Raw genomic sequence first — 14077 nt, forward strand, 5'->3', positions numbered from 1 at the left:
CAATGTCTCACAAAACTACAGTTCCCAGAATTCCCCCGGGCGGTTAAAGAAGCAGCCTCAGAGTGGGTTTGGATGGAACCAAAGTGTCACAAAATGGAGGCTACACTGTCCTCCTCCTTATCCTTGAGGATCCTACGGGGTCGCACACCCTGAATCCCCAGGGGCCCAATGCTGTGCCTGCTGTCAATCACTCTTTGCCTGGCAGCGGCAGTTCCACTCTGAGCCTGAAGGGGGCGGACGCGGGCGGGGCCTGGCCGGTCTCCTAGCAACGGAGGGGCCTAGGCTAGGCGCGGCCTTCTCACTCTGAGCTCACTTGGCAGCTGGGCCTCCGCCTGGGAGGCGGGTCGGGCCTGCTCTCCGCCTCCTCCTCCTCCTCCGGGCCGCTTGTCTCTCTGTCTCTGGCCGGGCGAGGGGAGCATGGAGCAGGGGCTCTCCCGCGGCGCCCTCCACTGCGCTCCCGCCTTCGTCGCCCTCGCCGCCTGCGCCATGGAGCAAGAGCAGGTGAGTCGTCCCCGTCCCCCTTGGCCTCCATGGCGCCTGGAGCCTCCCAGGTGGCCACCCGCCCCGCCTCGGCCTCGGCCTGACGACAGGAGGAGCCAGCAGGGTGACCATAGGGTTCCTGACCGCAAAAGAGGACAAGGCGCCACAAAATGCAGGACCTTTGAGAAATCCTGGAGGAGGAGGAGGAGGAGGAGGAGGGCACGGCCCCATAAAAGCTCATCATCATTATTGTTAGGCCGCCTCTCCCTGTGGATCGAGGCGGGTTACAATAAAAAGGTTAATAAAATACGATGTCATAGAATATCACACCGCAATCTCTCCCACAACCCTCCACCAACATAAAACATAACACTTCCAGATTCAAAGGACAAAGCGTTACAAATTCAAGTTAAAATTAGTTAAAACAATTAATAGATATAGATATATAGTCAGATGATTAAAAAAAACATATGGCGAAGTAAATTCATGTTTCCCAGCCGGGTCCCAAAAGGGAGGACATTTTGGAATTGCTCCTGGACTGGAAAAGGGTTTTGTTGTTGTTGTTGTTTTCTTATATCTCGCCTTTCCCCCAATATATAGGAAGGTTGAAAGGGAGGACGGGTCTTGGAAAAGGGATCTGGCCATTGGTTTCCCCTGAGGCTGAGAGAGTGTGACCCTGGGTTTTTACACTCAAAGCCTGGTCAAATCATGTTTTTAGTTCATGTTCCCAAAGGGAGGACTTAGAATCATAGAATCGTAGAGTTGGAAGAGGCCACAAGGGCCATCCAGTCCAACCCCTTTATTCTGCCATGCAGGAACTCTCAATCAAAGCATCCCCAACAGATGGCTGTCCAGCCTCTGCTTAAAGACTTCCAGGGAAGGAGACTCCGAGGAAGGACTGTGTTCCACTGTTGAACAGCCCTTACTCTCAGGAAGTTCCTCCTAATGTTGAAGTGGAATCTCTTTTCCTTCAGCTTGCATCCATTGTTCCGGGTCCTGTTCTCTGGAGCAGCAGAAAACAAGCTTGCTCCCTCCTCAATGTGACATCCTTTCAAATATTTAAACACGCCTATCATATCACCTCTTAACCTTCTTTTCTCCAGGCTGAACATCCCCAGCTCCCTGGGTCTTTCCTCATAGGGCATGGTTTCCAGACCCTTCACCATTTTAGTCGCCCTCCTTTGGACACGCTCCAGTTTCTCAATGTCCTTTCTGAATTGTGGTGCCCAGAACTGGACACAATATTCTAGGTGGGGCCTGACCAAAGCAGAATACAGTGGCACTGTTACTTCTCTTGATCTAGACACTATACTTCTATTGATGCAGCCTAGAATTGCCTTGGCCTTTTTAGCTGCCGCATCACACTGTTGACTCTTGTTCAACTTGTGGTCTACTTGGACTCCCTGATCCCTTTCACACGTAGTTTCATTCAGCCAGGTGTCACCCATCCTATATCTGTGCATTTCATTTTTCTGTCCTAAGTGCAGTACCTTACATTTCTCTGTGTTGAATTTCATTTTGTTAGCTGTGGCCCAGCTTTCTAGTCTATTCAGGTCATTTTGAATCTTGATCCTGTTCTCTGGGGTATTAGCTATTCCCCCTAATTTGGTATCATCTGCAAATTTGATAAGTATGCTCCCAATTCTGTCATCCAGGTCATTGATAAAGATGTTGAATAGCACTGGGCCCAGGACAGAGCCCTGTGGGACCCCACTGGTCACTTCTCTCCAGGATGAAAAGGAGCCATTGTTGAGCACCCTTTGGGTTTGGAATTGCTCCTGGACTTAAGGTTGAAAGGTAGGACATGTCTTGGAAAAGGAGTCTGGTCACCCTGGCCATTGGCTTCCCCTGAGGCTGAGAGAATGTGACCTTAACAAGCTCACCCAGTGGTTTTTTTTACGCAAAACCTGGTCTCCTGAGTCACAGTCCAACCAGGGTGACCAGATGTCCTAACTGCAAAGGAGGACAAGGCACTGCAAAATAGAGGACCTGACCAAATAAAAGCTTAACACAACTCATAGAAATGTAATTTCATGCTTCTCAGTCGTTCCCCAAGAGGAGGAATTCCTCCCTGACAGAAGGTTGAAATTTATGATATGCCCTGGAAACGGCAAGCAAAAGTAGATTTATTCAGGCAGGCTTTTAATATATAATACATAGAGGCATGTTTTTCATCCTCTGAGGCTGAGAGAGTGTGACTGGCCTAAGCTCACCCAATGTGTTTTTATGCTTGAAACCTGGCTTCGTGAGTCGCAGTCCAAACAGGGTGACCAAATGCCCTAACTTCAAAGGAGGATGAGGCACCACAAAATGGAGGACCTTCAAGAAAAATGGGGGATGTGACCAAATAAAAGCTCAAAACACTCAAGATACCATTAATGATCAGAATGGAGGACATTTTGGAATTCCTCCTGGACAGAAGGTTGAAATTAATAATAATGATGATAATAATAATTTCTAACCCACCTCTTTCCTTGGATCAAGACAGTGAACAACAATTAACAAACAACATAAGTTAGAACACATCAGTTAAAATACACATCCATTTAAAAGGACAAATAAGATATACATATAATAAAACAGTGCACATTTAAAATCTACCATTTAAAAGTTACAATTTAAAAATCATCTGGACAAGCCTGCTGGAAGGGATTAGTCTTCTGTAGGACATATCCTGGAAAATGAGAATGTCTGGTCACCCTGGTCATTGCCTCCCCTGTGGCTGAGAATCCATGATTTGCCCAAGCTCACCCAGTGGGTTTTTATGTTCAAACCCTAGTCTTCTGAGTCGTAGTCCAACCAGAGTGACCCGGATTGAGTTCTGTTGAATTCAAGATGGAGTGCTGCCTTATGAGGCCTCAATCTGAGAAACTAGTGTTTATGATGACAATTTTTACATGTCGTAATTTTGTGTTAAATGGTGTCTCCACTTTGTCACATAAATACAAATAAATTTACAAGCATTAATCATTCATCTAGTTGCCATGCACATCATCTTAACTTCTGCCCTAATGTGCCATTTATAGTTCACACATACAGCTACTGTTTTGATTTCTTCCAGCTTCTGTAAGCAGAAACCTGCTACAAATCAGCCTGTTCAATATTAAATGAGAGGTTTTGACTTTCTGCTAATTGTGAAAGCTTGGCAGAGGAACTGGCATACAATTGCCCTGTGATCTGTTAAAAAGAAGAGACTTTAAAAGCTAATACAAATTTACAGTGTTCACACAGTTGTTTGTATACTGTTATCACATACTTAATAATATAAATTCATAGGTGGTAAATATAAAGGGTTAGGTTAAATTTTATGTGTGTGTCTCTGTGTGTGTGTTGCGTGTCTTCAAGTCATTTCCATGAACCTATCATGGGGTTTTCTTGACAAGGTTTGTTCAGAGAAGGTTTGCCGACTGAGAGCATGTGACTTGCAGTGGGTTTCGAATCCTGGTCTCCAGAGTCACAGTGCAGCACTCAAACCACTACATCATGCTGGCCTTAGGTTAAACATTATATACAGGTATTGGGTCAGGTTATAAACTATTATTATGCAGCTTTGTTTATGTTCTTTTATAGTAGAAGCAGAGATGCTAATCTAATTTTTATATTAATTGAAAGTCTTATTACCTGCTATATAATGCATGAGACTACACTGGTAAGGTGTATAAAATAAACATACAGTACCATGCATTTTAAATTGTAATTTAGAATTTTTTGATTCTTCTATATTTTGTTTGCACTAATCTTTTTGGTAATGAACATAGTTTCTTAACTATATAACAAAACTTAACTATATAACAAAATAAGAAAATTAGTTGTGAAAGTCCTGCAACTTGAGTACCTGTGAATACGGAGGGCCAACTGTATAGGAGATTGATATACTGATCTGGTGGTTATCATATACTGTATTTGTACAATTTGACAGAATGAGCCACACACATGTACATAGTTATGCAGTAGGGCAGTTGATAAAACAAAGCAACAGACAGTACATTATGTGTGTCATATTTGTTTGCAAGGATCACTGCTTCCTCTAGGAAACATGCTCTGTAGAATGGATGGCCCTTCACTGGGAGACATGTCTCTCATCAGAGACTGTTTTGTGATTGGGGTAGCAAATTGCACCATAATACAATTAATGCTCGGACTGCCTGCAGATGATTGTGATGATGATTTCTTAACCACCTCTCCCCATGGATCAAGGTGGAGAACAGCAAATTAACATACAACATCAGTTAAAAACACATCGGTTAAAAGTACATATGAGTTTAAAAGAACACATTAAAACAATCAATCTATAGTTTAAAATTCACAGTTTAAAATTCACAATTTAAAAATCATCTGGATAGGCCTTCCAGAAGAGATTGGTCTTTAATGCTGATTTAAATTGGACAGCATATTCAGTTGCCAAATTTCCTCCGGCATGTTGTTTCATAGTCTAAGGATGGCTGAAGAAAAAGTCCTCTGGATGATAGTTACCAATCTAGTCCTGACAAGTAAATGTCCCCCAGGGATAAATGAAAACAGGCGTTTTCCTTCAAGGTGTTTTCACATTTACTAATTCTGGATGGTTCATAACACGTTTTTTCTTTCAGGTGGGAATGACATTAATGGTATTTTTAGGACACAGATATTATAATGGTTACATTTTTTGGAGGAAAGGGGGTATCTGCAAAAAAACCCCTTTTTTCTCCTCATTTGAACTTGTATTTTATGGCTTTTGGTGTTGTAATATTATGGAATATTCTTCATTCTGCACCCACAAACATTCCTGTGGACATGGGACATTGTTATCCACTGGAATTCCCATGGGGGTTAGAAAATGTTGCACAAACGACTCAGTGTACATCTTTTGCTTAGATTGTTAACTTTCTGTTATAGATGCAAGAAAATGTTTAGCAAGAGTATAATCTTTAGAATCAAGTATGTGAGAAAGTTGGGAACTATTTGTGTTTTTGTTCCAGGCCATTGTAGCTAATGGCCAGTTGTACAAGTTTTGCTTACTGAGGGGTAGAAGGGTGCAAGAAGCACCTTACCCAAAAGGTTATTCTTGAGTTGGAATTCACAACAATCTTTATTGGCTCAAGCCTGGTTAGTACTTGGATGAGGCCCCCCCCCCCCCAAGGAATACCAGATGTTGTAAGTTATTTTTCAGAGGAAGGAAATGACCATCTCTGAGTATTCCTTGCCTAAGAAAACCCTGTGAAATTCATGAGATTACCATAAGTCTACAGTCAATCTGAAGGTGCATACATACACACAGTAATATTCTATAGGGCCTGGATCCAATAATGAGGCAGCCTAACTGTTAACAGATTTTTTTTGCCTCAGCATAATTTTTAGGGATGTCATTGGGAATGTCTTGTTCACAGTGAGCCATTATGGCATCAGTCTCAAGGGCCAGTCCTGTTATCTGGTGCAAGAAGTAGGCTTGACTGGCACCAAGGTAAGCTGCAGCCTTGGTCCACATTCCAAGATTATTTGTGGAGAAAAGCAGATATGAGTCTAAAGGTGGGTTGAATATATTACTGTAATTTTATATTTGGCCACAGGGACATCTGTGTCATATGCCAAAACCAAACAAACTGCATGTTAAAAAAATATAGCACACAGAGTAAAATCTTATTTGGAATAATCTTGTTAACCAATGCCCCTTTAGGGTAAGATAGAAGTTGAATGAGCCTGACTCATCTGTGGCTTCCTTTGAGGTTATATCCAGTGTCAAAACTCAAGAGGTTTGGAAGGGTGTGTGTGTTAGTAAAAGGAGTAGTCACTTTGACCACTACATATTATTTGGTGGTCTTAACAGCAGCAGTTTCTGTCATGGCTTGGGGTGACCTAAAGTTGTGGAATCCAGGGCTAGCCATTGTCTCTTGAAGGAGTCTGGAAGTCCTGAGTGAAACTGTCTCAGATACAATATGTTGCCTTCTGATCTGATCTGAAATCGAGTTGGAGGAACATGTAAGGATATGGTATTATGGGCCAAGTCTAGCTCACTGGAAACATTCACATGCTTATGATACCTTTATTGTGGAAGCTGCCATTTGAGTGCACAAAGGGAGAAAGTGGTTACTATGAAAAAAATCATGGGTGTATTGTTTTGGGGAATCAGAAGTGTCTGGGATGTGGTTCCAGGCAGCTGTTAAAATTGTGCTTGAATTTTCAGTGAGTATGCTTACATTTAGTTTCATTTTTCTTGATGTGTATATAGCCCTGTAATAAACAGCGATGCTAAACACCTTTTGGGTTACTGGGAGGCTAGGGCAGGAGGAAGAAGGAATGTTACCAGAAGATTTGTTGGCTATAAAAGGAAGATGTTAGAACCGAGAACATTCAACTTGTCCATGGTGCTATGGGAACCCCCTTTTCAAAGCCTTCATCATAATCAATGGCTGTATTGTCCCAGCCAGAGCTTGGGCCTGTAGACACTATTTAAATTATTTGGTGACATGCCAGTCTCACTCATAATGTGTTGACAGACTCCCCACATGAAAACTATACAGCTTGCCAGCCAATTTGAGATGTTCTTTGTCCTCCTTGTCCACATTTTTTGTTTGCGTTTGGCCGCTTATTTTAATTTCTTCCCTGTTCTTCTCCATTTCTGATTTCAGTAATGAGAAAACATTCATTTGGTGCCCTCTAATCTTACATGGAGGCAAGTGCCGGGAGAATCTTCATTGAATGGAAGACATAATTTTAGTGCTCAGGAGAACAGTCCCAAACCTTGCTAGAGCCTAAATTTGGAGTGGCCCCTTGAGCCCTTGGTCTTTTTATATAATCTCAGAGTGACAGCTTCTATCTATTAGTAATTTTCAATTGTTTTTGGGAGAGTCTCCTCCAAGTTGGTCTCCCAGAGCTCCACTGCACTTTGGCATCTTGCAATTTCTTGATTGCCTTCTTGCCATTCCATCTATTGCAAACAGCTTTCCTAATGGTTTCGCATCCTCTCATGAATTTGCTTATTTCTATATTTTAAAATCACAATGGGAATTATACTATCTTAATATTTTCATCTTCTTAATCTCTACTGTTTAACAGACTCATCGTGTACTGTACACTCGAAGCATTGCTTTTGCTCTTGTTTATCCTGTTGAAATTAATGATTGCATGGGTACTGTCACCTTTAGTGCTAAGACCGCAAGCCTTTCTGTTAAATGAGGGTTTGTGTCTAGGGCATAATTTCTGGAATCCTGCTATTGATATATGCAGATGTAAGGTCAAATTATACTTCTGTATGTGTTTGGATGGGAGACTGCCAATGAGTACCAGGTGCTGTAGAGTGTAGATTATATTTCAGAAGAAAGAACTGCCCAAACCACCTCTGAGTATTCCTTTGCCTAAGGAAGCCTTGTGAAATTCACAGAGTAGGCATGTCAACAGGAGACTTGAAGGCACGTGTGTGTGCCATCGTGGAAGGAGTTATCCAACACCTCTGTCCACAACAAGTCCCTGCTATCTGATCCCCCCCCCCCCCCCCCGGTAGCCACTGAATGACTGGGTCTGGCCAACTGTATTTCTGCCTGGGTACCCATAGAGAAGCAGGTGTCCTCTTAAACCTCCAGACTGGGCCAGGTGCCAAAGAGGTAGATGCTCACAGGAAGAAGGGGGACAGAGCATAGCTTTAAGCTTCACCATACCAGTGCAGGATCTCAGCCAATAATATTTTTGTACTTGCTTTAAATTGCTCTTTAAAACCTGCTGATGCTTTATTATAGAAAAAAAAGAGGTTTTTTTTTCCACTGACCACTGCACCCATTAATATTGGAAATGGAAGAAAGGATTTCACATTGTCTGCAGGTGTGATTTCTCAGTCAGACTTCACTTTTAAATAGCTTTCTTTTTAGACATTAAATTTCACCTGCTAGACAGCTTGCTGGGTGGTTTTTAATTCTTTCCCCCTTTCTGTTATGAGTTGGTTTGGAGCTATTCACAGGTGTTCGGGGCCGTATAGGTAGTAGTCTTATTATCAAGTCAGATTGCTTATTCATCTAGGTTGGTATTCTCTACTCTAACTGGCAACAGCACTTCAGGGCCTCAGACAGAAATTATTCCAGCTGTTTTGGTATCTTGTCCTTTTAAAGGTTGTTGCCAGTATGTGATCCTAAGATTCTGGTTATGGGGAAACCTATAAATACTAATAAATGAGTAAAATACCAGGGTTAGGATCAAGAATGTTCTCTGGGATTTTCCAGATCTGTTAAAAGACACACAAGTTCTGTGATATAGCTCCTTGTGTTTTCCTGGGTTTTGCCAGTTGTCTCCTTCATATCCACTCACTGTTTGTAGTGATTTCTTGGAGCTACACTAGGGTTCTTCCAAAGGTTTTTTTTAAAAAAAAACCAAAAGGTTTGCTGAAGTGATCTTACAGTTTGAAGGGCACACATTGTCCTCTCAAAATAATAAAAACAACTTATCAATTTTTGGTATTATATTGCAAATGTGCCATTTCATTGAAGCACTATAACTTTTTTTAAAAAATTAGAGAGAAAAGGGGTCAGTAAGTGAATTGGGAAGAGTAAGAGAGTTGAAGAGGTAATGAACTGGGTGGGGTGAATGGGAGGATTTGAAAATGAAATAAAGGCAAAAGAGAATAGAGAGGAAGAGGGAGGGAGAAGAGAGAGAGAAGGGAAGAGAGGAGAAAAGGAAGAGTTTATTATTATTATTATTATTATTATTATTATTATGTTTTATTTATATACTTTTATTTATTTATATTTGAGGAGGAAGGTAATAGAGAAGGGAATAAGGAAAGGTATTGAGTTGATGGAATAGAAAGAGGGAAGTAGCAGATGGCCGTCATCGCCAAATATATTAATTAGATCAAATAATGATAGAATGTTAAAATCGTAAGATTGTACAGTATCGGCAAAGACGAGCAGGTTTGAAACTATATGTTTGTGTAAAGTAGGAGATTATGTTGTGGGATTATTATTATTATTATTTTTGCAATGTATGTTATGGTATTTTATTATTCTATGTTGTGTTTTTAAAAAATTAATAATAATAACAACAACAACAACAACAATAATAAATTAGAGAGAAAAGAAGGGAGGGGACTTCCCTGTTCCAGAGTTACTCAAAGGTAGAAGTAAAATGTTGCAAATAGTGCCAGGAAATTCCAGAGGATAGTCTGGGATAATAGAAACATTGTTTGTATATTTAAAAATAGTCCAGTTCAAAAATAGTTCAAGAACTACATAAAAAAAATGCTACCTCCAGAAACCTCTCAACATATTTGCCCTATGTGGAGGAGCCTTCACTGCGAATTACTGTATGTAATCTACCATTGAATTATGTACCAACCCCAGGAGATGTAAAAGTTTTAGGCTTTCTCACTTCTGCCCTTTGCTTTTAAACAATTCTGATCAAAATGTTTGCCCAGGCATAATTTATAATAAACTTGAGAGTGAAGGTTTTTCAAGTGATTGATGTTTAATATCATCTAAAACAAACTTTGTAGTTAATAGCCTGGGCTATGAAGGGCAGGGTTACGCTGGCCAGATGCTGTTCTGACCAGACTGTATTGTTACTGGCAGTAGTGACAATATAGGCAATGGTCACCCGCTCCTTTCAAAACAGCTCGTTTTTCTTTATAGGAAAAGGCCAAGGAGCAGTTTCCAATGCCCATATTGTAATTTCTTGTAGAGAATCAGAATTGCTACTGTCTTGTCATAGTGTCAGGCAGGAAATTGGAGTGAGAACCTGAATTAAGTATGGACCAGATTGCCCCTCATAATACTCCTGATGAGTTGAATCACATCAGGGTGTATGCGCACACACAGTGTTACAGCTGAGTCTGGTAAAAATGGAGACACTGGGAATTCCTTAGTCCATAGTTAGGACTAGGGAGAAGGGTCTGCTCAGACCCACAGAGGCCAAATATTCAATCTGTATGGGCTGAATTAGGCCCATGGGCTGGAAATGCCCTTCCTTTTTTAAATAATTAAAAATCTAAGAGTTTTGTATTTTTTCCTTTTCATTGTGGGTGAAGTAGTATGCAAAATGAAAAAAATTAAAGAAGGTTACTCGTTCCTGAAATGATAGGCACTGCACTTCTTGGAGAGCACTTTATTTCCCTATTCTTTATTTTATGGGTACTTTTTGCACCTGATATTGGTACTCATACTGTATTTTATTATTTTTATTTATTTATAGCTTGCCTTTCTCCTGATATAGGGACTCATTCTATATATATTCTTCTATTACAGCTGCATGCAAATGGTGATAAAGGCTTTGAGAACGTGGAACTTGGAGTCATTGGAAAAAAGAAGAAAATTCCAAGGAGGGTCATCCACTTTGCAAGTGGTGAAACTATGGAAGAATATAGCACAGATGAAGAGGAAGATGAACAGCAGGAAAAAAAAGATCTCTTGCCTTCTGTTGATCCAGTAGGTTTGTTTCTGAAGTTACTTGATTCATATTATAATTTGCATTACTCACATGTAACTATTTTTCTCAATTTGTAGAAATAAAAGTCTAGAAACTTTTGGTTTTTTTCAATTTTGATGAGTGTATTTCTGTAGAAACAGAGCTAAGTACATTACTATTAAGTTGGGTATGGTTTTTTATTTTATTTTTTGGGGAAATTCATGCTTTTAGGTCTCACCTGCCTTGTGAAATTATGCTGTGATATATACCCTAGCAATGGGCATAGTGAGTCTGCAATACCAATGTTTTCCATTCTTCATGAAGCCCTCCTTGGCAGAGTTAAAAAAAAAAACTCACATAAAAGGGATTCTGTTCCTAGAGGTATCCAAGGGTGGTGATTTTTCACAGATTCCTAGAGTTGGAAGAGACCCAAAGGGCCATCCAATTCAGTCCCCTGCCATGCAGGAACACACAATTAAAGCTCTCCTGACAAATGGCCAACCAGCCTCTGTTTAAAATCCTCCAAAGAAGCAGGATGTTCCATTGTCAAACAGCTCCTACTTTCAGGAAATTCCTCCTAATGTTTAGGATTAGGACCCTCCTCCTAATCTTTTTCCCGTTAACTTGAATCCATAGCTCTGGGTCCTAGTCTGTACAGCAGCAGAAAACAAGCTTGCTCCATCCTCAATATGATACCCCTTTACCTACTTAAACAAGACTATCCTATCATCTCTTTAACTGTATCTTCTCCAGGCTAAACATACCCAACTCCCTAAGTCTCTCCTCATAGCGCATGGTTTCCAGACCTTTCATCATTTGGGTACCCTCCTCTGGACATGCTCCAGCTTGTCCATATCCTTCTTGAACTGTGGTGCCCAGAACTGGACACAGTATTCCAGGTGAGGTCTGACCAAAGCAGAATAGAGTGGTAATAATAGTAATAGTAATATTTGTAATATTTACTGTATTTCTTACCCACTTCTCCCCATGGATCAAGGCAGGGAGCAACAACAGATTTACATGTACTGATTCATTTTTCCTTCCCCCCCCCCCCCCCCCCCCTTTATTGTATAAGAAAAAACATACAACAAATCACAAACACATCTACATTTACTGATTAGTTTTTCCAGGTCAGAATTATAGATATGACTTGTAGTGAGAAAGTAGCCAGTACGAGAGATGTGTCTCAGTTGTTTCTAAAAATATATTTTTGAGATCATTGAGAGATTATTTATAATAATTTGCACAAGTAGGTGCAGAGTCTTTTCTGAAATAAATATCAAACTAGGTCAGCATCTCCTTCAGTGCAATTCGTTTACTTGTACTGTATATTTTTATTGTATCAACCTTAGAAATATTTTTCTCTGAATGCAGTAAATTTTGCATTTGCTGAAACACAGCTCAAAAGACTTGGCATCTTTCTCAATAGCAATTTGTATGCAGATCAGAAATACTATTGATGGATTATGTTGCAAGGAAGGCAGCACAAGAGAAGTATGTTAGAATACAAACTGCAGCTGTTAAAAGCATGATAGAATAAAACTGAGAAAAGCATTTATCCTCTAATCTATTTAAACATCTCTGAAATACAAGCATTCTTTAACAATTTACAAAGTTTTGCTTGTGAGACTTTTTATTTTGGTTTGAAATGAAGTAACAAAATTATTTTTTGCAGCATGACCTGCTTTTCTTACATTCTTTGAGAGGGGAAGCCTTTTTATAAGACCATCTTGTGGTACATTCAAGTAAGGATTGCTTTTACCTTTATTCTAATAGTGTAAATTAGGTGAAGAAGAAATGGAACCCAAGCTGATCTTAGACGTGCTGGCAAAAACATTGGAAGATTTTTATTTAACAGAAATTTAATAGCCTGTATTCATGAGAGTGCCATGTTGTCAGCTTATTAGTACAGTTGGAGTATAATAAAGCTGGCATCCTCATTGTTTGATTTGGTATATTTCCATATTAGGAGTCTTGATGAGGATGGAAAATTCAAAGATTTTAAAACTCGGTTGATGATGGCTTTTCTCCAGTTGTACAAAACAAAATAATTACCATACATCTCATGGATAACTATGGATGCAATAGGGACTTTCATTTCAGAGCTTTACTTACTGGAAGTACTGTATGTACTAATCCATATCTCTCTGTAATAAGTGCAATACTTGCATATTATATAGCTTTCTGGTAAATAAGGTTCAATATGTCTAAGAATGATAATAGAGAGTTTGTATATTAAATATAATGTGAAAGAGAATCATTCTGAGTAGCAGGGTAGGAAGTCAATGTTATTTTAAACATTCTTTCATAATACTTGATCTAATGAAGAGTACAAATAGTTTCTTTTTCTGGAACTTGTTTTTGCTAGTGGGCCTCTAGCAAGTCTTCACACTTTTCAGTCTGTTCTGTTCAAGCTTGCATCTCTAGACCCAGCGTGAGTACAAGTTTTCTTCCAAAGGATCTGGATATTAGCATGTGCTGCATGGGGTAATTATAGTTTCTATTTGACCACTGGGCTTCTGAAACTCCCTTTATGCTTCTAGAAAGTTAAGAGTAGGTGGTTGTTTGAGAGAGACGTTCTAAGCAGAGCAAATAGTTGCAGCCAGAACTGAAATTCATGAAGCCTAGATGTTTCTGTCAAAGTTCTTTGACATAAGCATAAGGCTCTGAAGATCCGGATCCATCCATTAAGGACTAATATACATAGTAAATCTAGTTTGTAATTGATCTGATTTTATAATCACAGTTTCTCAAGCTTGGTCTTGAACTAGAGAATCTGCATAAGGGATGTAGTTTTGGAATGGTTGTAAAATATATCACAGTTAATATATTTTTCATATATTATTACAACTTAAGTTAAACTACACTGTTGTTTTATTACAAGCCAACATTTCAGACTTTTTTTAAAAAATTCCTATTGATATATTTCAAACATCTAAAGTTTCATTTTGTTGGTGTTCTTGGCATTATGAATTCAAAAGAAATTTTGATGTTGTGACAGTGAACTACTGTGGTCATACAGCTACAAACTCAGTAGAGTCCACATTTTAATAATAATATGTTTTATTTATAAACCGCTATTCCAAATAGATCATAGCGGTGTACAAGAAAATTATATAACAGTATAAGAAAAATCTACAATTAAGATACACTGTATCTTCAGGCCAGCCCCTGATGACGCTGGGCCGGCCTGCTCTCTCCCTCAACGGCCGAAAGATGACAGTTATGGAGGGAG

General features: G+C 39.7%; 1 protein-coding gene across 1 annotated transcript in view; it reads left to right on the plus strand.

Moving 5' to 3' along the window:
* The first annotated feature begins 303 nt into the window (after nucleotides 1-303).
* FAM177A1 (family with sequence similarity 177 member A1) overlaps nucleotides 304-14077 on the plus strand; it is a 34265-nt gene continuing 20491 nt past the window's right edge. The window contains exons 1-2 of the mRNA XM_042456032.1: nucleotides 304-501; nucleotides 10683-10862. Of these exons, the coding sequence (XP_042311966.1) occupies nucleotides 418-501; nucleotides 10683-10862 (264 nt within the window). The 5' untranslated portion in view covers nucleotides 304-417. The remainder of the gene's footprint in view (nucleotides 502-10682; nucleotides 10863-14077) is intronic.

This window comes from Sceloporus undulatus, chromosome 1 (genome assembly GCF_019175285.1).
Source record: "Sceloporus undulatus isolate JIND9_A2432 ecotype Alabama chromosome 1, SceUnd_v1.1, whole genome shotgun sequence".
NCBI classification, from domain to species: Eukaryota; Metazoa; Chordata; class Lepidosauria; order Squamata; family Phrynosomatidae; genus Sceloporus; species Sceloporus undulatus.